This window comes from Rousettus aegyptiacus, unplaced genomic scaffold, assembly GCF_014176215.1.
Source record: "Rousettus aegyptiacus isolate mRouAeg1 unplaced genomic scaffold, mRouAeg1.p scaffold_m13_p_14, whole genome shotgun sequence".
Taxonomy (NCBI): domain Eukaryota; kingdom Metazoa; phylum Chordata; class Mammalia; order Chiroptera; family Pteropodidae; genus Rousettus; species Rousettus aegyptiacus.
The window spans coordinates 35,835,403-35,856,705 of NW_023416289.1; the positions used below are offsets into that span (position 1 = coordinate 35,835,403).

Here is a 21,303-nt window from a genome sequence, read left to right on the forward strand (position 1 = left end):
AACAACAATTTCTAAGTTTTAAATTGCGCACCGTTCTGAGAAGCATGATGAAATCTCACCGTCCACCTCCATGCCGCCCAAGACACGGATCATCCCTTTGTCCAGTGTCTCCACACTGTAAATGCTACCTGCCTGGTAGTGAGTTAGCAGCCATATTGGTGATTGGATAGACTGTCATGGTATCACAGTGCTTGTGTTCATGTCACTCTTATTTTAGTTAATAAGGGCCCCAATATGCAAGAATAGTGGTGCCGGCAATTTGAATATGCCAAAGGGAAGCCATAAAGTGCTTCCTTTAGGTGAAAAGGTGAGTATGTATCAGAAAAAAATATAGTACATATAAAAATTGGTACTATCTGCAGTTTCAGGCATCCACTGGGGGTCTTGGAACCCATGGATAAGAAGGAACATCTGTACCTCCACTCAGTAGGCCACTACATAGTCACTGCAAAAATGAGGCAAACCTCTACTTCTGATATATTGCCTCCATGACGTACAATGACAATGCTTAAACTTTTTGGTCTCAGGACTTCTAATGCACTTAAAAACTTTAGGGGACCCCAAAGAGCGTTTGTTTATGTATATACTATGTCTATCAATATTCAACATAGTCAAAATTCAAATGGAGGTATTACAATAAACATTCATTTTAGTAAAATAATAAACTCATTGCATGTTTTCATGAACAATTTATTTTAGTCAAAAATAACTATATATTGCCAAATATAGTCATGTTGGCTTGTATTTTTGAAAATCTATTCAACATTTGGCCTCATAGAAGAAGGTTACTTTCTCACATCTGCTTCTGTATTCAGTCTATTGTGCGAAGCTACCCAAACACTCTGGACTTAAACTCACAAGAGATTAAGAGTGAAAATGGGAAACAGTATTGTAGTATTAGTATAAAAATGATGCCTAGGCTCCCTAGACCACACTTCAAGAACCACCGATGTGTAATATTGTGCTGTAAATTAGCGGTACCCAACATTTTTGGACCCAGGGACCAGTACTTTTAAGAGAATCTAATGCCTGACAATCTGAGATGGAATTGAGGCGGTGATGCCAGTACCAAATACAGATGAAGCTTCACCCTCTTGCCCATCTCTCACCTTCTGCTGTGCAGCCCAGTTCCCAAAAGACCACAGATCAGTATAGTCCATGGCCCAGGGACTGGGAACCCCTGCTGTAAATGAACTGAGTGCAAAACACTGTGTAAGAGCAATAATAGAAAAACAGATAGAACTATGTGGCTGCAATATACATGGAGGTATACAGCTTAGTGGTTAAGCATGACAGGTCAGGAGTCTCCCAGGTTTCTAATCTTAGTTTGAACACTTACTAGCTGTGTGACCAGGAGGAAGTTAATTAATCTCTCTGCACCTCAGGATCTCATTTACAAAATGGGGATGATAATAAAGGCACAAATCTCCTTGGGTTATTGAATGTAAGGTGTTAGGACTTGAATGCAAAGTTGCTGGCACAGAGGAAACACTCGATAAATTATGCAACTAATTTATGCAAAGCATTTTTTGTTAAGTGGCCTTGAAAACCAGTAAGGTAGAGTTACATAACCGATACTAAATGATCTTCATACTAAACTTCAGTGTGAAATTGCAAGGTACAGAACTATGTGGATACTATGATAAATGCTGTGTCAAACATATATGTACATATTTGCTGCACGTTCACTTGTGTGTGAGTTTAAACACATGCGTATATGTTTCATTATGCTTAGATTTTCTTGAAATTATATGTTAAAAGATGGTAGTGCCTTGGTGGAGCGATTTCTGGATGTCAAGAGGTCAGAGGTAGGACTGACTTTTCACAGCATTCCTTAAAAACAAACAAATAAATCTTTAACAATGGAATCCCATTCCATTTTCAAAATGTAAAAAGCAAAACAACAACTGGCTTTTTTTTTTTTTAAGTAACATAAACATTAGGACTGTAAGTTGTTATGTTCCAGACAAAATCAACAAAACCAGCACTTGCACCACAACCGCCCATCCTGCTGGCAAGACAGGCAGCAACAATTGATCAGGATGGCAGGCAGCAATAATGGATGGAGACATCCTTTCCCACTGAGCAGAAGTTCAAAATCCATATCAACACTGTGCTCCTGGCAGCCACTAGAAATCGATTAGTCTTGACAAAGCAGCCGAACGTATTTGCCATCCCAAATCTCCAGCATGACTGCCAGAAATTCCTAAAATCATTGTGCATGACTCAGACTATTTCTTCCATGGAAGCTGATCCTGCTGAATCTTAATTCTTTCCTGCTAATATACCCCCCTCCTCCCAATTCTCCCTGCTCTGAAAAGATTTGGAACCTTTCTAGCCCATCCCCCCCCACCTTGTTACAGAAAACGGAAGTCCCAGAGATTTAAAGACTTGCTCAAGGTCACAGAATGAGTTTGCATCAAATTCCTAGCAGTAATATACTGCAGCTGAGAGAGCAGACTGGAGTTAGCCCGCCAGGGTGTGAATTCTCCTTTGCATCTTACCAGGTGGGTGACCTTACCTCCCCTAGTCTCAGTTTCTCCATCTACAAAATGGGGTTACATGGAATGCCCAGTTCACAGGGTGGCTGGGAGAATCCAATGAGTGAATGAGTGGGAATACCTGACACCTAATGACAGATTGATAAATGTGGTTGTGGTTGAAGTTGTTCTAAGTGTCACCAAAGGCTAAATTAAGACCAAAGAACCCAAGGGCTAAGATAGAACTGTTTCCTTTTCAATACATATCTGAAACAAGATTATCAAGCACTCAGGCTGGTTTTAGTTCCTCAATGTGGGGAGATATCACAGACCTCAGAGCCCATTGTGTGTGTATGTGCATGATAATTCCTTCCCAGGGCCACTGGGAATCTCATGAGATCATGTGTGAGAGAAAAGTGTGAGGCTTGTAGTAGGTGCGCAATAAATGCTAACAGTTATTTCTTGACAGAGTGACTGAGCCAAGCATTAGAAAATCCATTGCTCCCAGAATCATTTTACCCCAATGGCCCTAGCTGCAAAATGAGTCCAATAAACTCAGCCTGTAGGCTTGGGGAGAAAAGTAAACAGAGCAGTGAATGTAAAAGGAAGGTGCATAATAGTAACAGTACTCTAAATAATCAGAGTAATAACAAGAGTTAATTTTTATTGATCCTGCTTCGTGTCATTTGCTGTCATACGTGCTTTACACAGACTGAATTATAAAGTTCTGTTGCTGATAATGAAAAGGATTAAGTAATTTAACAAACACCAATCTAACCTTGTTCTCTGATCCTAGGCGTCTAGACCCAGTCCTAGCTCTCTGTACCCAACGCCCACTCCCTGGGCAGACGGAGACGTGTTTGAAATAAAGTTTATTGAAGTTTCTGTTGTTATTTACATATGATACACGGTAAATAACAGAGCCAGGCCTCCCCACACCACCCCCTCCCCCCCCAAAACCCCCCTCCCCATCAGCCTCGTTAAAAATCGTTGTGTAAAGACAGATGAACTGCTGCGGTCTCCCCTCCCCCCTCCCCCCTAAGATGCAAACTAAAAGTCCCCGTCCCTTCTCTGTCCCCCACCCCCCACCCCGGGGGCCTTTCTGGTTCCGTGTAGAACACTGTGCTATCTCGCCCGTCCTCCCCTAATAAGGGGTGGTGAGTGAATTCCTGGTACCCCTCCCAAATCTGTCCAAGAGGGAGGACTGACCCTTGAAAGAGGCCAGAGTTAGGGGTCTGAGATGAAAAGGGGGATTTCAATGGCGGGGGGAGTGCCAGAAAATGGAAGACTTCGAGGTTTAGGGGGTGTTGACCCCCGCTACTGCCTCTCCCTCCCCGGAGCGGTCTCTAGGGGGAAGAGGCGGGCACAAGTGTGGAAATAGCATGGAATTCCCTCACCCTAGGGTCTCCATCCTTCAAGTGGTGTGCGGGGCTGGATGCACCCCGGGGCTTTGGATGTGCGGGCCGAGAGGAGCAAAGAGACAGAGGAGGAAGAGAGAGAAGCTAAGGACAGCTGAGAAAGCAACGTCGGTTAGACAGCGTACCCTGAACGGCAGGTAACCTGGAGGCCTAGAAGAGTCTAACCGGTGAGAAAAAAGAGGTCTACCAGGGAAGGAGACATGTTCGTGTGTAGGGGGTACCACATTAACGGTACCCACAGCCTCCAGCCCCCACCTCACCTCGGATCTGTGGGCGGAGCAAGGAGGCCCTCCACTGCACCCAAGAACCTCCAAGGTTCAGAAGTGAGACTGGGCCAGGAAGCAGAGACGCCGCGGCAAAGGTGAGAAGAGGATGATTGGTATTCCTGACGGCTACCGGACCCTTCTCTCCAGCCCTGAGGCCCTGCGGGGAGGCGGCATTTTGGGGGCTCAGTGTAGGTGGGCGCCTGCACGGCGGTGGAGGTGGGGGTGGTTCCCTGTGAGGGTGCTCAGAGCCTGGAATAACAGAGGCTCTAATATGCGGGGAGGGGCGGGGCCAGATGAGATGGGCGGGACCTGCGGAAAAAAAGGAAGAGCCATTTGGAAAGGGCAGGGCCCAGCGGAGAAAAAAGGCCGGTAAAGGGCGGGGCCAGGGCGACGGGGCGGGGCCTCTGGGAAGTGGGCGGGGTTAAAGCGTGAGCGGCGCCCTCCAGGTGGAGCTCTGAGGGGCGAAAGGAGCTGCGTTCCGGGAGACCCGGGAGGCGGTCAACGAGAGGGTATCTCTGAGTAGCAGGGCCTCAGCAGGGAGAGGTGGAGATGTGCAGGTGGTCTGGGTACTTGATGGCAGGAGGGTAGTTCTGCGTCATCTGGATGGACACATCGCTGGAGATATCAGAGGGGCTGCGGCCGCGGCGCCACGCCTCGGGCTGTAGGAATTGGCCCGAGTAGTCCGAGCAGTCGCTGAGCCTCGGGCGGTAGAAGGCCGGGTGGGGGCGGTACATCTCCTCCTCCGCGTAGCGCTTCGTGAACAGGTACACGGACATCACGCCGGCCCCCTACGTCAAGGCACCGTCAGAGCCCATGGCTGGCCCTGGGCTCCCTGTTATCCCCGGACCCAAGATGCCGGGCCTCCAGCTTCCTCCTTCCCCAGAACCCCGCAATTAGGGCCCAGCCCCCTCCTCCTCCAGGACCTCCGGACCCTCCTCCCCCGGGACCCAAGGGTCAGGCCCTCAGCCACCGCCTCCCTCTGAATCCAAAGTCTACACCCCCAGCCTCCTCTTCCTCCTGGATCCAGGAATCAGGCCCCCCAGACCCCTCCCATTCAATCCTACAATCTGGGCCCCACAGACATCACCTCTTTGAGTAGGAAGGAGGAAGCAGCGAAGGCAAAAGACCACCCGTAGCGATAGTGGAAATACTGCTCAGAGCTGCTGGGCCTGTTCATGACCTCATCATTGATGCTGGAAATGTAAAGAACCAAGCCCACCACCAAGGAGAGGCCTGGGGGAGCGGAGGGACACCCTTGCTCCATTAGCAGTGGACCCCTCGCCCCAGCCCCGGACCCCTCCCCCTCACCTCACCACCGTCCCCTTCCCTGTCCTCCCTGCTATGGCCTGGACTAATTTTGATGCACTTTGTGTGCTGGGCCTAGGCTGGGTGCAGGGATCTTGGAGATGAATCTTGCCCCCCCCCCCATATTTGCATCCAGAAGCTCACAATACAATTAAGGGAAGCAAATCTGAGTGTTGGTAAACAGTCACATACGTGGTGATACGTGATGTAAGGGAACTAGTAGCACAGAGCTCTGTGTGTCCAGAAGAGGCACCAAACCCACCTGGGGGAGGGGCAGGGGAAAGCTTCCTGGAAGAATGACCTTGTCCTACAGGATGAGGCCCAGGGAAAAATAAGAGTATTCATTATACAACTCTGGACAGGGGAAACAGAACAGGCAAAAGCTTGGAGGCTGAGTGTGAGCTGATTCACCCATGTGGCTACAACATGGGGCACAGCCACAGGAAATGAGGCCAGAGAGGGGGTGAGGACACCACTATGAGGAGCCCCACATGCCAGGCTGAGGAGCTGGGTACTGATGCCAAGGGAGCCATGCAAGGTCTGGAGCAGAGGAAAGACACTGAACTTGTGTATCCCAGGGGGAGAAAGATGAAGCCTGAGTGAAGGCCATTTGGATAATAACAGCAACATTAATAATAATAGTAATAGTAATAATAACGATAATAGCAACAGCTTATATAGATCTTATTCTGTGCCAGGCACAACTCTTAGTGTGATATATGATTAACTTAACTCAAAATTCACAACAACCCTTTCAAGTAGGCACCATTTTTAACCCCATTTACAATTGAGGAAATAGAGGCACATTGGGGAAGGTGGAGAGGAGAGGTCTTGTCTGAGAATTTTTAAGAGGCAAATATCATTTCCTCAGGATGAACTTTCTTTTAAACATGCCAAGGGTAACTTAAGGAGGCTACGAAGTCTCCTACACTAAATTAATCCATGTAATCCTTAACAGCATTTCCCCCCAGAACCTTACAAACACACACTTGTTTACCAATCACCCCCAGAATAAATCTGTGCCTATAGCACAGATCAGCAAGCTATGGCTTATGGGCTAAATCCAGCTTCCTATTTTTGTACAGCCTGCTAGCTAAGAGTGGCTTCTACATAATTAAATGGTTGGGGGGAAAAAATAGAAAAAAAATAGTGTTTTGTGGCATGTAAAAAGTACGTGAATTTCACTTGGTGGTTCCTCAGAGTGTTAAAGATAGAATTCCCATATGACCCAGTGACTCCATTCCTAGGTGTCTACCCAAGAGAACTGAAAACATATGTTCACACGAAAACTTGTGTGCAAATGTTTGTAGCAGCATTATTCATAACAGCCAAAAAAAAAAAAAGAAATGGAAACATCTAAATGTTTATCAACTGCATGGATAAACAAAATGTGGGATAGCCATATAAAGGAATATTATTCAGCCAAAAAAAGGAAGGAAGTACTGATTTATGCTACCACATGGATGATGTAGGAAATATGCCAAGTGGAAGAAGCCAGACACAAAAGACCACATATTGTATGGTTCCATTTATACAAAATGTCCAAAATAGGCAAATTCAGAGATAGAAAGTAGAAGAGTGGTTGCCAGGAAATGGAGTGGATGAGGGGATTATGACAGGCTGTGTGAGGTTTCTTGTGGGGGTCATGAAAATGTTGTAGAATTAGGTAATGGAGATGGTTGTGCGACCTTGTGAATATACTAAAAACCACAGAATTATGTGAACTTTAGGTGATGTGAATTACAATATCTCAATTTTAGAAGTCTATGAATTTCAAATTCAGGGTCCATAAATAAAATTTTATCGAAACACAGCCACAGACTGTCGGTTTACATTGCCTGTGGCTGCAATGGCAAAGCTGAAGCTGTGTTGAAGACTGCATGGCCAGTAAAGCTGAAAATATTTATCACCCAGATCTTTACAGAGAAATTTTCTTGACCACTGGATGACAAAATCTACATGGTCTGGTGCCTGTCAGCCTCATCCCTGGTTAGTCTCTCCTTGTCCCCTCTACATAGGCCCTGTGAATCCCCTACTCTCTGTCGAACACGTCAAGCTCTTTTCTGCTTTAGGGCCTTTGCACACAATGCTCTCTCAACCTGAGATGCTCTTCCTCCAGACTTCTCCATTCTCTCTGAGTCACCTCATTTAGATCTCTCCTTCCTTGTCACCTCTTTAGGTCTTCTGTGACCTCCCTGTAAAAAAAAACACTCCCTCACTCAAAGTAAGAAAAATGTAGGTGAAAACTATGAGAGGTGATACCATGCCTTATGCATCAGACCATCAAAAGTTAAAATACTTCACGATTATTTCTTCCAGTGAGGCCAGGGGAACAGAAGCTCCTATATGTTGCTGGTGCGGATGCAAACACATATATGAATTTGACCTTTAGAGCTATGCTAATATTTTACATATTCAAAAGATAAAATCAACAAGGATAGGGAAAAACTAAAATTGAACACAAACAAAAATAAGTGAAACTGACATAGCAAATTACTAATACGACCTTAGGTGGGGGAAACGTTGTTATCCAAGGAACTTTTGAATACAGTGCTTTGATTGTGTATTTTAGTCTGAAGACACAAAGATCTGCAAAGAAGTCATGAACCATACTTAATAGGGATTTTTGTTGGGAGTGGCCTAGAGGTAACAGTTCTGAAATTAATCTGTGTGGGTTGTAGGGTTAGCAGATGTGTAAATATATTGATGTTTTGGGGAGCTAGAGTTCACATTCTAAAAACAGGAAGACACAAGTCAGAATTGGGCAAGGCAATGAAGAATCCTGTGTTATTTGGCTGCAATATAAACTCCTGTTACACAAATATATATATATATATATATGTGTGTGTGTGTGTATATATATATATATACATATACATATATATATATATATATATATATATATATATATATACACTCTTTCAGCTTTGTGTTTTCAAAGATTCTAGAAGCAGTGACACCTTGGCAGCAGTGAGCACACCTTGCACCCAGATTTTGGTCTCTATTGCCATCCCCTACTACATAAGTAGCCAGGGCTCCCAGGAGAAATATCTGATTTGAAGCCTGGGACAGGAGCGTAAACGTGCATTCCTGCCACACAGCAAGGAAGTACTCAAAAAAGAGGGGGAATATGTCAAACAAACAAACAAAAACAGAAGCTAGTTTGAAGGGGGTTCCTGATAGCACAACTAGGAACAATTTTAACACCAAAATGAATAGTAAAAGTAATAGCATATAACACCGATTTCAAAAAAGAAAAGTGAATCCATACTGATATATATTTTTAAATATATAAATAATAAAAGAAGAGAGAGAAATCTTCTTAACAGAATTAGAAAATACCATTTTGCAACTTCAGTATTAATACTGGGATTCAGGCAAACATCACCAGTGGACATTAAATCGCTGGATGACCGAATCTCCCTACGGCATACCTATTAATTACAAAGAGATTATTAAAACATTTTTTTGCCTTTTTTGTAAAGGAAACTGACAGATGCCAAGTTAGCCAAGTGATGGATGTTAACATCAATAATGGGACAGATTGACACCAAGACCTCCTGATATGAGCATGCCACTGCCTCATTTACTGAGGGCTCCTGCTGAAATTTGTGTAACCTGAATCCACTCTTATGGAAACTGGGGCACTTGACAACACAGCTGGCTGTGCTCTTCGAAAATGTCAACACGAAAGAGAAATTTTTTTAAAGGGCACAGGAACTATATAAAAAATGAAAGAAGATGAAAGAGACACAAGGAAATACAAAGTGTGATCCTAGACTGGATCCCAAATTAGGGGAAGAAACAACTACACACAAGTCAGCATTGGGACAACTGGTGAAGTTGGGATGTGGACTATGTATTAGCTATCATTAAACTTGCTGAATTTGATTATTGCACTGCATTTAGAAAAGGAAATACACTTATTCTTAGGAGATACTTGCTGAAGTATTTAGGGGTGAAGTGTTTGCAACTTACGTTTGAGTGGTTTTATAGACAGATGATTAGATAGATAGATAGATAGATAGATAGATAGATAGATAGATAGATGATAGATAGATATAGATAGATCTGTAGGTAGGCAGGCAGGCAGACAGATAGACAGATGATAGAAAGAAAGAAAAAGGCAAAAATGTTAAAAATTGGTCTAGGTGAAGGATATATGAGTTCATTGTATTATTTTTGCAACTTTTCTGTAGGTTTAATTTTTCTCCAAAATAGTGTGTGTGTGTGTGTGTGTGTGTGTGTGTGTGTGTGTGTGTGTATTAGGTATCCCCAAACAGGATTTTTCCCCCAAGGTGCCAATGTGTGCAGACTATTTATTCATTATGAAGGAAAAAATGCCTCTTTTCAATAGAGAGCTCTGGTGACTACTACCTTTACCAAGGGTTCAAACTTTGTGCCACTCATGGTGGAACAACTTGACACAATTTGCTACCTGAAGTAAAGATATAAAGAACATAGCCCACCTCTGAATCTCCTTGCCAGACATGTGTAACCTAAATCTAATAAAGCCAAGACTCTAGACATAGCTCCCAGGTCACAGAAAATACAAGGAAAGAGGAACAAATGAAATGATGCCATGAGGATCCCACAAATCCAGGATGTGAGATATTCTACAAAAGGAAAATGACAAGGATCAAGCTGATAACCTCTGAAGCAGTGACCACTCTTAACATCTCAAAAAGAGATAACCAGACCCTATTATGTATCCAATGTAATGCAGTCATTGTAAATAGCACCACCTATCTATAAAGTATTTTTGAAAAAAAAAAAAAATCAAACCTGGATCTGATCAAAAACGGTTTCACAGGAAAACACAGGAATGAATGGACATATTAAACCATGACATGTGAATGCAATTGGAAAAATCTAGAGTGTGGGAATTCTACAAGACAGATGACCGGATTTCTTCAGCAAATAAATGGCAAGGAGTAAATTGGAGAGGGACTGTTATGGACTAGAAGAGGCTTTAGAGATCTATCAACTAGATGTACAAGTGGAATTTGGGTCCTGATTTGCAACAAGTTAACTGTAAAAAAAGCATTAATGACACAAGTGGGGAAGTTGAACACTAACTAGATATTAAATAATAGTAAGCAGCTATTCTTAATTATTTGGCATGATAATGGTGTTGTGGTTATGCTAAATAACAAAATACTTATTTCTCAGAGATATTCTGAAATATTTATGGATAAGATTATTTAATGCGTGAAACTGGCTTTAAAATAATGTAGTGAAGTGCAGAAGGGAGATATGGCAGTATGTCTAAAAAAGGATTCACCATATGCTGACGATTGTTAAAACTCAGTGAAGGATACTGAGTTTAGCATTTCATTATACCATTTCGTTATACTATTCTTTCTATATTTTTATAATGGAATACATTTTACAAGTAAGTGTTGTAAATAACATAGTGAGGGGACTGGTCTGAACTAAAAGAGACATTAACTAAATACTATGCATGAACCTAGATTGAATCCTAGTTCTGGGAGAAAGCTATAAAAGGCATTTTTGAAACCACTAAGACAGTTTTAAAATGGAATAAATTATATTATAGAATTATTGTAAAATTTCTAGGTGTTTTTGTAGTGTTGTGTTTATGTAGAGGAATGTTCTTACTCTTAATAGTTGCACACTCAAATATTTGGAAATAAACTATCATGATGACTGCAACTTACTTTGAAATGGTAAGGGGGTGAAGGTGGGGGAGGGAGACGAAAGAGAGAATATACAGCGAAGCAGCAAAACGTTAGCAAAATGCAGGATACAGGTATATCTATGTAGGTAGAAGAACGTATACCTGTGTTTATTGTACTGTTCTGTGGATTTCAAAGTCTTCACTAAAAAATTGGAGTAACTGGAGTAATTTTTCCTTGTGACACTTAACACCAGCTGACTTTATATTTTCCATCTATTTGTAATTTTTTTGTCACATATCTCCCCCAACCCCACTGGGATGCTTGGAACTAGCCTATCTTGTTCCAAATTGTATTCCTAGTGTCTAGCATGAGATCCAGCACATGATAAATGCTAATTGAATGGATGAATACACTTGCTTCTCAACTAGAACTTCCAGAAAATCTCATAATTGTCTCCCTTTTTTAATCAACTCTAAATCCCACCTCTCCTCAATCTCTTCTAAGAATTAACTTTTACTTGTTCTGAACTTTTATCCTGCTTTCAACTTGTAGTATTCCATAATTTTGACATTCAAGGGAGGGGCCCCATGATGTGTCACATGGTGGAAAGGCATCAGAGATAGGTCTTGACAGGTGAGCAAGTTTACAGGAAAGGAGTAGCAGAGTAAGCCCAGAAATCATACTTACTCAGGTACCCTAGTCATATGCAGACAGTCATCTCGATTCCTCTCTCTCTCTCTCTCTCTCTCCCCCTCTCTCGCTCTCATTTATCAAGAATGCTCAGTCATCAAGTGATGTCCACTTCACTTCCTGAATTACTCAAAAATCTAACCCCCTTATGCATCTCTGAGTCCTCTGACCCAGTTAAGGCTAATTGTCGATGCCTGTCTCACTGTACACTCCTAACCCTCATCTCCCTGTTTTAGGAACTGGTTATTTCTAAAACCCATATTGGACTATATTCTTCTCTTGTCAAAAGTCTTCCATGGCTCCCTGCTACCCACAGAAGAAGGTATTCATCCCATAGCCTGACATTCTTTACAATGTGATTGCTGCAAACTGCGCCTACCTCACCTTAAGTCCCAGGTTCACACAACAGCCTTGAATACCATTCTCTATAACGACAGAGTCAGGAGCCAAGGTTGATGAGGAGACAAATATTCCCAGAGATAAAGCTTTTTCATTATAGATTTGCTTTTAGTAACTGAGAGTTAGTTTAACACAATGCCAAAAGGTAAATTATTCTTGTTCTTTCTCCTTTCTGGCCATTTTTATAGCGGCTCTGGTTCTCCAAAAATAACCTTTTTGTTCCTTCTCTCTCTCCCTTTCTTCCCCTTGCTCTGTAACCCAGCTCTCGCCTCCGCCCCGCTCCCTGCCCCTCCCCCACCTCCCATCCACTACATCAGCTTCAGAATTCTTAGAGCACAGAAGGCAACTGACAATCTACATTCCAAGAGACATAGAAACATTCTGGCTTTAGAACAATAGTGTTTTAGGACCACGGAGAGCTGCACACAGGCCACCCTGGTCTTACTTGCTTTCTGGGGTCTTAACAAAGGCTGTGAATACTATCCACATGCAATGCCCTAATCATTCTTCACTTGAAAAATTCCCCCTCGCCCCTTCAGTATCATCAACTTGGATGTCACCCTTGGAATCCTGGTCACTCCCACCATCCTCCCCTTTTCCTCACAGTCCCCAAACTGTCCCAAACCTTCATCCATTCTACGAATATTTCAACATGCACTTTGTACCAGCAGCTCATCTAGGCTCAGCAGATACAAATAGGAGCATATCTGTAAAGGCCCCTGCCTATTGGAGTTTACATTCTGGTAGGAGAAGGCAGAAAGCAAATAAGATGACTGATGATAGCAGTAAGTGTTACAAAATGAATAAAACAGAGAATGGGACAGTAGAGTGAGGGCAAGGCAGCATTACATAACATACTGCTGTCAGAGAAAGAAACACTAAAAAAGGAAAGATTAGGTCCTTTGAAAATTAGGGGGAAGAGACTTCTGAGAACGGAGGGCTAGTGAGTGAAAAGATTCAACCTTTTCAAGGAGTAGCAGGAGCCCAGTGTGGCTGAAGTTATAAGCAATGGAAAGAGTGTCAGTGGGTTAGGAAACGAGGTCATAGATCTGAGCGGTAGACAAATCATAGAAGACCTGCAGGCCAGCATGAGGAGTTTGGTTGGACATATTCTAAGTGCAGTGGGAATTCATCAAAGCACCAAAGCTATTTCAGTGGTGTATAACAAGCTTTGATGGATGTGTAGTTGGGGCTGTTTTATGGCTGACTGCATGTGGACTCTCATTTCGAATCCAGCTGTGTTTCCAGTGTCCAGCCCAGGGCCTGGCATTTTGGATGCTTCTGTAAATGTTTAATGAGTGAATAAATGAGCAACACATAGGGCACGTTTTTGAGAATCAGGAGTTAATATGGGTCATGTACTTGGAAAAAGAAAAATCAATGTCACTCCAGCCTCCCCACTCCATCTCTCACCAACTATATTCAGTCATCTAGTTCTATTGATTTTTCTGTCAATATCCTTCTCTCTCAAAGCCATCCTGTCTTCTTTAACCTGCCAGCCTCAGCCCCAGCTCAAATCTTATCTGCTATCGCTTGGACCACTGTACAAATCACCTCTTTGGTTTGCCCATTTTCCTCTGGTCCATCCCCAACACAGTTCTTTGAGGGATGTTTAACACCCTTTCCTTCCCCTGCCCCAACCTTCCCTTGCTTTAACCACAACTAAATGTCAACTCCACCATTTCCCAGACCTCAGGTAACTCCTGTCTTTCTCTCTAAGTCTTCGTTTCCTCCTTGAGAACATGAGGTGTTTGGACAGATCATTCTGTTCCAGTATCTAAAATATTAGTACTATTTCCATCCTTTCCTCCCTTTAAATTTTTTTTTCATTTTGATGATTTTTACTTGTGGTGGAATAGTTTAGTGCCATGATGAAAGCTTGTGTTGGAATTCTGCTTCCACAATGGAGCAAATTAACCTCTGATGCTTCTGTTTCCTGAACCAGAAAATGATAATAATAATTGCATGTGCCTTACAAGGTGAAGAAAAACAAATAACTTGATTTGCATAAAGCACTTAGAACTTCCCCAAACCACAGCACTCAATAAAATGTTTATTATTATGGTTGTTGTTGTTACTACTACTATTTATGTTTGTATGTATGCATGTATGCACGTATGTATGTATTTAAAACTACTACATGTCAAGCAGTTATTGTTATAGACTAGGCACTCAATTGAGATCTTCACACCCATGATCTAGAACAGAAGTTGGCAAACTACAGTTTGTCCCACTGTGTGTTTTTGTATGATTTGTGAGCTAAATAAATGTGGTTTCTATATTTTTTAATGGTGAGAGGGAAAAACAACAAAAGAATATTTTATAACCCATGAAAAATTACACTGAATTCAAATTTCAGGGTCCATAAATATATTATTGGAACACAGTCATGCCCACTGCTTCACCTCTGGTTGCTTTGGCACTACAGCTCTTTAGCTCAGAAGCTTGAAATATTTACTATCTAAAGTCTGCCAACCCCTGACCAAGATTTGTTCTTTCGATAACTCCATAAATGAAGATTGTAGCACATACAGTACATGGTAGAGTTTGAACCCAAGTCTTTCCAGGTTTACAGCTGCATGTGCCATCAGCCTCTATACTCCACAACCCTTTTAAGTGCATGACTGAATAGCTTGGGATAGGGCCCATAAGTCATAGCCCATGAAATGAACTAGAGAAGGGAGTTCAGGAAGTGGGGTTCAGCTCTGTTCAAATTACTCTATTATTACATCGGAGGCCTAACTTCCAGCCCCGACAGCATCACTGATCCTTGTCTTGACCTTGGGAAGTCAGATTCTGGTGCACTGGTATGAGCATGAGTTTTGCAATGAAAAAATCCCTCGATTCTAATCCCAGCTCTGCCACTGCCTTGCTAGGTCACCTCTCCTGTTTCCACTTCTGTGAACCACAAATGATGGGATTTTCCTTCTAATGCTTTGGGTAAATTAAAGTCCCCATGCTACCTACTCTTGCCTCACTTTCTCTCTTTAGGCCACTATTTTTCCATCTGAAAATGATGAGACCTTTCGCTCTGACACTCTGGGATGGTGACATTCAATATGTCTTAATTTAGCTCGGTGTCTGGCTTCACATGCTGTGCTTCAAGTTTGCACAGAGGTTGCGCCCTGGTTTCTCTGGAAAAGATCTCATCAGTTCAGGTTGGAGGCACGAGGGAGGCCGAGCCTACAGAATGCTGGGTGAGTAGCTAGGAGGAGACTGGGAAGGGAGATTTGGAGATCTATCTTCACTATTTGCAGAACCTTCTCTAAAAGAAGAGCCAATTGGGGGCCCCAAGTGACAGAATGGAAATGAGATGTACAGCAGTGTTTCTTCATAAAATACCAACTGTATTAAGAGGAACTAAATGGAGTTTAATTAAATTATGTTGAATTAATTTGAACGGAATTGAAGAACTGAGTCAGAATGGGTGGGGGTGAGTAGGACAAGATTGATGGAGTTAGAGGTGTCAGAGCTGAGTTGATCAGGGCTGACGTGAGCTGAGAGGACTGAACTGAACTACACTGAGCTGCAATTTGGAAGTGGGAAGCACCAGAAAGGACCCTACTCAGAAATTTGAGACACTTGAGTCATTGGACACCAGCTTATGCTGGTGTCTTAGGCAACTCCCTGCACAATTCCCGGCCTCAGTACCCTCATTTTATCAAGTGGGTGCCAATAATACTCCCAGGCAGAGATGTTATGAGAATGGTGTGAGATAACTCATACAAAAGAAAAAGAACTGTAAACACATACTGAACTCTAGCTAATGACATACGTAACAAAATATCTAGGGTGAAGTGTATCGATGCCTCAAATAACTTTGAAATGCATAAAAAATAATAAGATAAATAATAATAAGGTAGACTGAAGGATGAGTAGAAATATAGATAGATGAACAGTTGCAGGGCAGAGCAAGTGTAGTAACATGGTATTGGCTGACCATAAGCACTGGGTACATGGGTGTTCACTCCAAAATTCCTTTGCCTTTTCTGTTTGTTTGAAAATTTTTTTCAGATAAAATGTTGCATAAGAAATAAGCCTCATAATCTGTTAATTGCTAAAATATCAAGAATGGTTAAAAATACAGCCTCTGGAGGCGAAATTCGTGAGTTTGAGCCCCAGTTCTGCCTCTCATTGGTTGTATGGCCCCAAGCAAATGACTTCATCTCTCTGAGTGTTTGTTTTCATATCTGCGAAATGGGGCTATTAATAGCATTTACCTCACAGGGCTGTGAGTATCAGAACAGAGCCTGGTACCCAATTAGCACCCAGCAGGCATTTGCTGTGGTTTGGTCTTGTCAACAACTTAGTGAAATGAGTGCTGCTATCTCCACCTCACAGGAGGAGTAAATGGGGCTCAGGGAGGTCCTGCAAGTCCTCTAGGTTATACAGCAGGGAACTTGCTTTCTTAATGGAAGAGGGACCACAGGTTCCTGGAACCTAAAATGGTCTCCCAGCCCCTCAGTCCCTTCCTTAGGCTCACCGGACAGGATGAAGAAGATGCCAGAAACGAAGGCCAGAATTGTCCTCTGTGGGCGGATGTGGCCAATGTTGCTGATGACGAAGGCGGTGAACACGAGAAAGAGACTGACCATGGGGAAGGGAGTGGCTGTGCGCACTGTCTCTGGGGGAGGAGAGAAACAAAGCATGAGGAGGGTCTGGGGGTGGGCCACTACTCATTCCTCTGACCTCTCCACTTCTACCCCTTAGGTGGCCCCGCCCCTTTCCACAGACCCCCCCCCCCCACCCCTTACTGACACTGACACTGTGAGCTTCACCCCTCCGCCCAGGTTACACCTCATTTGACTTGACGGTACTATTGGCTCCACCCACTGCCTAGGCTCCGCCCCTTTGACTCAGCCCCTCCTCCTTATACCACCCCTCTGCCTTCTTCCTAGCCTCCGCTCCTTTCCATCTACTCCGCTTCTTTCCTGATCCTGCTCTTTCTCCCAGGACCTGCCCTTTGATCCTGCCCCCTTGTTGCCTAGCCCCCTCTCCCCCCACTTCCCCTCACTCAGAATGTTCTCCGTGTTTTCCGTCACCAAGTTGATCTCCGGTTCAAGGAAATATTCTGAGGCCACGCAGCGACCCTTTTCCCGGCCTGGGAGATGATAAGAAGGTAGGGTTGGGTCGGAGGCTCCAAAGCTCTAGTGAGGCCATCAGGGGCAGGACACAGCGGGGAGACCCCGAGATGGGGATACGAGGTTTAATCCAAGGGTTACAGTTTGTATCACTTTTGGGGGATGGGGAAGGTGGTCCAGGAGCCCCTCTACCCAGTTGCCCTAGATGCCTTTGGATGGAGGAGGACAAGCCTGGAAGCTTGGGTCCTTAGTGAATAGGGGCTGTGGGCCAAGTGAATAGGGCTGTGGGAAATAGGGGCTGGATCTCTAAAGAGGGTAAGGGGTGAAGGGTGGATTCCTAGAAGGGGGAGTTTCTGAATGATAGAAGGCGTGGATTTTTTTTTTTTTTTATACTGCCCATTCAGCACTAGAACTGTCCAGCGGAAAGTTCTGAGCCTTGACTACTGCTTTTAAGGGGGGACTGGGGCAGTTCTCCAGGGATTAGGAACCTGGAGATGGTGGCAGCACTGGGCTCATAGATCTCGACTCCAGCAGAGAAACAGGGTCAGTTTCTGGATTTCTGGAACCCGAGGGATGGGACTATGAATAAGGACTTTCAGGTCCCAGGGACAGTTGTGTGCGGGGCAGGTGAGGTCTGTACCTGCGAAAAAGCAGACGCGCCAGAGGCCCGCGTGCAGTGCCATCTTGACTTCCGTGGTTTGGTTCTGCGGCAGCACCGTCCCCTCCTCCATGTACAGCCAGTAGTCAGTGCTGACCGCGATACCCACAAGCAGCAGGCCGCAAGCACCAAACACGCTGCTCAGCAGGGTCAGGGCGCGGCTGCTGCAATGACTCATTCTCAGCGGCGGGGGGCGCCCTGCGGGGCCTGAGAGATGAGAAGCTGCCCTAGAGAGATCTGATGGGACCGGCTAGAGTCCTCAGTCTCATGCAACCACCTGGAGCAGTGGACTCAGGCCAGAATACCCATCCCCAAACACAAACCTCAGAAATCTGACCTCTGCGTTCTGACTCATGATCGCATCACTGGATTTGAACCCGTGGCACCAACTGTTGACCCTCAACCTCGGGACTTGCCTTCCCAAACCTGACACCTGTGCTCTGGCTCTCCATCCTGATCAGAGATGCCACTCCAGACTCCCAAGCCCAAGGGAAGCTTTCCAGCCATAACCTTCAACCCAGATGCACAGATTGAACCTTGGCCCCAACCATTGGGTGCCAAATATTATGACTCTGACTAGAAACTCAATATCCAGATTCTCAAACCCAGAGCCAGGACCTCCAGCCCTAACTTCATGCCCTGACCTGAGACCTTGACAGCAGACTGGAACCCCACCAGAATCCCTAGAAACTATTACACCGATCGGATGCTGCAACACTAGGACCAGGCACATACCTCCAACCCTTACTCAGTGTCCTGATCCAAGCCACCAGCCTTAAATAACAGACTCCAACAAGGGCCTGTAATCTCAACTCTAAGCCAAGACCTAGGTCCCTGGACCCTGAATGCTGGACCTTCCACGCTGGATGCTGAGCATGTGACCTGTGTAGAAACCCTAACCCGGGCCACACAGTCCTGACCCCATGCCCTGACCTAGTACCTGACCCCTTTCCTTTAGATTTTGTCTCTGAATAGCACCCAGAAATCTCCCACATGGGTCACTAACCAAGTACCCTAACCCAACACCTTGGCCTCAAGCCTTTGACCTCAGGCCTACCTAAGACCTTGGGGAGAGGTCCCCACCTAAGTTTAAACCCTTAGACTTTTCTCTTGACCCTTAACTCTAACACCAAGACCTTGACCTGTGTGTGACCTTATAACTCTGATCCTGTGCCTTGCTCTCAGTTTGGTACCCCAGTCTGAAATCGTGGTCCATGACCCAGATCCAAGATTCCAGGACCCTAATTCCCCCCACCCCATATCCAGGTAGGCCCCTGAACCTGGGATGCTGGACCTCCATTCCAGGCTGCTGGACACCAAAACACTGGAACCCAGAGACTTGGAGCCAGGATTTTGGATAAACTCTGGAATGTCAAAACCATGATCTGGTGACAACCCCCTCAACTCAGCCCCCTAATCGGAGCACTCCAGTCAAACAAGTGACCCCCTTTTGAACTAAGGATCAGAGCTCTGAACACTAAACCCCAATCAGGAAGTCCAGGATCCCATCCCTCTCATCCCCCATCTCAAGATCTCCAATTCCCTACCAGAAATTCCGGACTCCAACTTCCTACGTTAGGACTTCCGATGATAGATCCTCTTCAGCAACCAACCTAGAACCCTGATCCTCTAACATTGGCCCCTCAAAACAATAGATTCCCAGTTCACAGCTGGGGCCCTCAAATTCCAATCAGCAGTCTGGAGATTCCAACCAGGCTTTTCCTCATTCATCAGCCTTCATCCTCACCACTTACTTTTCCCTAAACCGCACAGTCCCATGATTTGTTTGACTCAAGGTGGGATCCCCAACATATCTCAACCTGAAACCTCTACATCCCTGAATACCAGAGCACTCATCATCTTTTTAACTATGACCGTTAAGACCCCTAAACACTCCCCTGGCAATGCAGCCAAGACTATAGAGACCTCACTTTTTTAAACCAGAATGCTGGTAGCTTTAAAACTCTGCCCCGCCCCAATAAGGACAATAGGAGTCTGAGACAATGTTCATCATCACCCCCGTCCCAGTATTCAGTGTCCCGACCCCATTCCGCCCCCAGCCTCCTGGAAGACCCAGAAATCAAGTCCGCCAGAACGCGGACTGGCCTTTCCTCCCATCCCCCATCCCAGGTCTTGATCGCCAGTTGCTTGTCTTCCTCCCAGTCCACTCCGCTCAGGAACAAGCATCAGCAACCCTGTAACCCTGGCCGCCTTAGTCCCAGGTAGCTGACCGCAGCTGGGACCTGGCCCATTGTCACCCATGTCTCTTCCCCTTCGGAAGCCTCCCGTCTTCCTTGCTCCGACTGGTCCTCACTCTAAATGGCCCGCCCAAATTTCTACATTTCCCTCCAGTCTCCAACCCTTATCCTTCGGGACCCCCACCTCCAACCTCCGCCTGGAGCCTGCCCTGGATTCAGACATTCAAATCCCTGCGGGTCCCCTTCTCCAAGTCCCACGTCCAAACTCCTTCTCCCTTCAATCACTGGAAAGACGCACGTACCCCACTTTCCGGGACCCTCTCTCAGACTCACATCCTGCTCTTTGCCCGCACCCTCCCCCAAGACCACCTCCATCAGGGACTCGGTCTGCACCCCCCCGGGCCACGGCCTTGAGGACTCAGACGTGAACAGCACAGTGGCCTCACTCAGGACCCTCGTACTCCATCCTCCCGGATTCCCTAGGCCCTATTGTCCCTCCATTAGCCACTGCCTCCCCAACTCGCGCGTCTTGAAGGCCAGAATGCCCACCAGAGCCACTCAGGATCTTGTTAGCCCCAAACCACGGCCCCCGTCGCCTCAAGGGTACCCCACCCCTCCGCCTCCTTCCAGGACCCTTCCCTTGCGCTCACCTCGCTCAGGGCTGGGCGGACGCTCCGGGCTGCGGGCTCCGCAGCCGCATGACCGACCCCGCAGCTTCCCCCGGCCGCCGCCGCCGCCGCCACCGGGGTCGCCGGTGCCCGCGCCCCCCGCCCCCGCCCCGGAGCCCGGCGTCCCGACCCCCTCCCGGCCTCCCACCCCCCACCCCCCGCACCCGCGGCCTCACTCGGCGGTCGATGCCGGGAGCTTGGACCGGCGGCCGCTCATTGGCTGCCGCGGAGGCGGGGAGGGGCGGGGAGGGGCGGGGAAGGGCGGGGAGGGAGGGGGAAGGATGCAAAGAGGGAGGGAGAGGGGCCTTGAGAATGGGGAAGACAAGGAAGGAAAGAATAGAAACGGAGAAGAGCGCCGAGAGGGGCAGGGGCGCACGGAGGGGTGAGAGACAGCCGAGGACCCAGTCACACCCAGACCTCGAGGCTGAGAAATCCTGAGACTCGCAGGTCTGGGGACGGGAGGAGACACAGAGATGGCCTAAAAGAGACAGAGATAGA

The 21,303-nt window shown here is 45.7% G+C and overlaps 1 protein-coding gene across 1 annotated transcript; it reads right to left on the minus strand.

Moving 5' to 3' along the window:
* Window positions 1–3,532: 3,532 nt before the first annotated feature.
* On the minus strand, window positions 3,533–20,920 carry CACNG7 (calcium voltage-gated channel auxiliary subunit gamma 7). The gene is made up of 6 exons (XM_016130920.2): window positions 20,788–20,920; window positions 17,922–18,146; window positions 17,215–17,301; window positions 16,684–16,824; window positions 5,252–5,397; window positions 3,533–4,952 (listed from the first exon to the last, which is right to left on the minus strand). The coding sequence occupies exons 2-6, from the start codon at window positions 18,115–18,117 to the stop codon at window positions 4,695–4,697; spliced, it is 828 nt and encodes a 275-aa protein (XP_015986406.1). The 5' UTR covers window positions 18,118–18,146; window positions 20,788–20,920; the 3' UTR covers window positions 3,533–4,694.
* Between the last annotated feature and the right edge of the window lie 383 nt (window positions 20,921–21,303).

Coding starts and splice junctions, on each gene's coding strand:
- CACNG7 (XM_016130920.2), bottom strand. CDS start 18,117: ATGAGTCATTGCAGCAGCCGCGCCCTGACCCTGCTGAGCAGCGTGTTT. Junction 17,302..17,921: donor GCGCGTCTGCTTTTTCGCAG/GTACAGACCTCA, acceptor ATCATCTCCCAG/GCCGGGAAAAGGGTCGCTGC. Junction 4,953..5,251: donor CCTCCTTCCTACTCAAAGAG/GTGATGTCTGTG, acceptor GCCTTGACGTAG/GGGGCCGGCGTGATGTCCGT.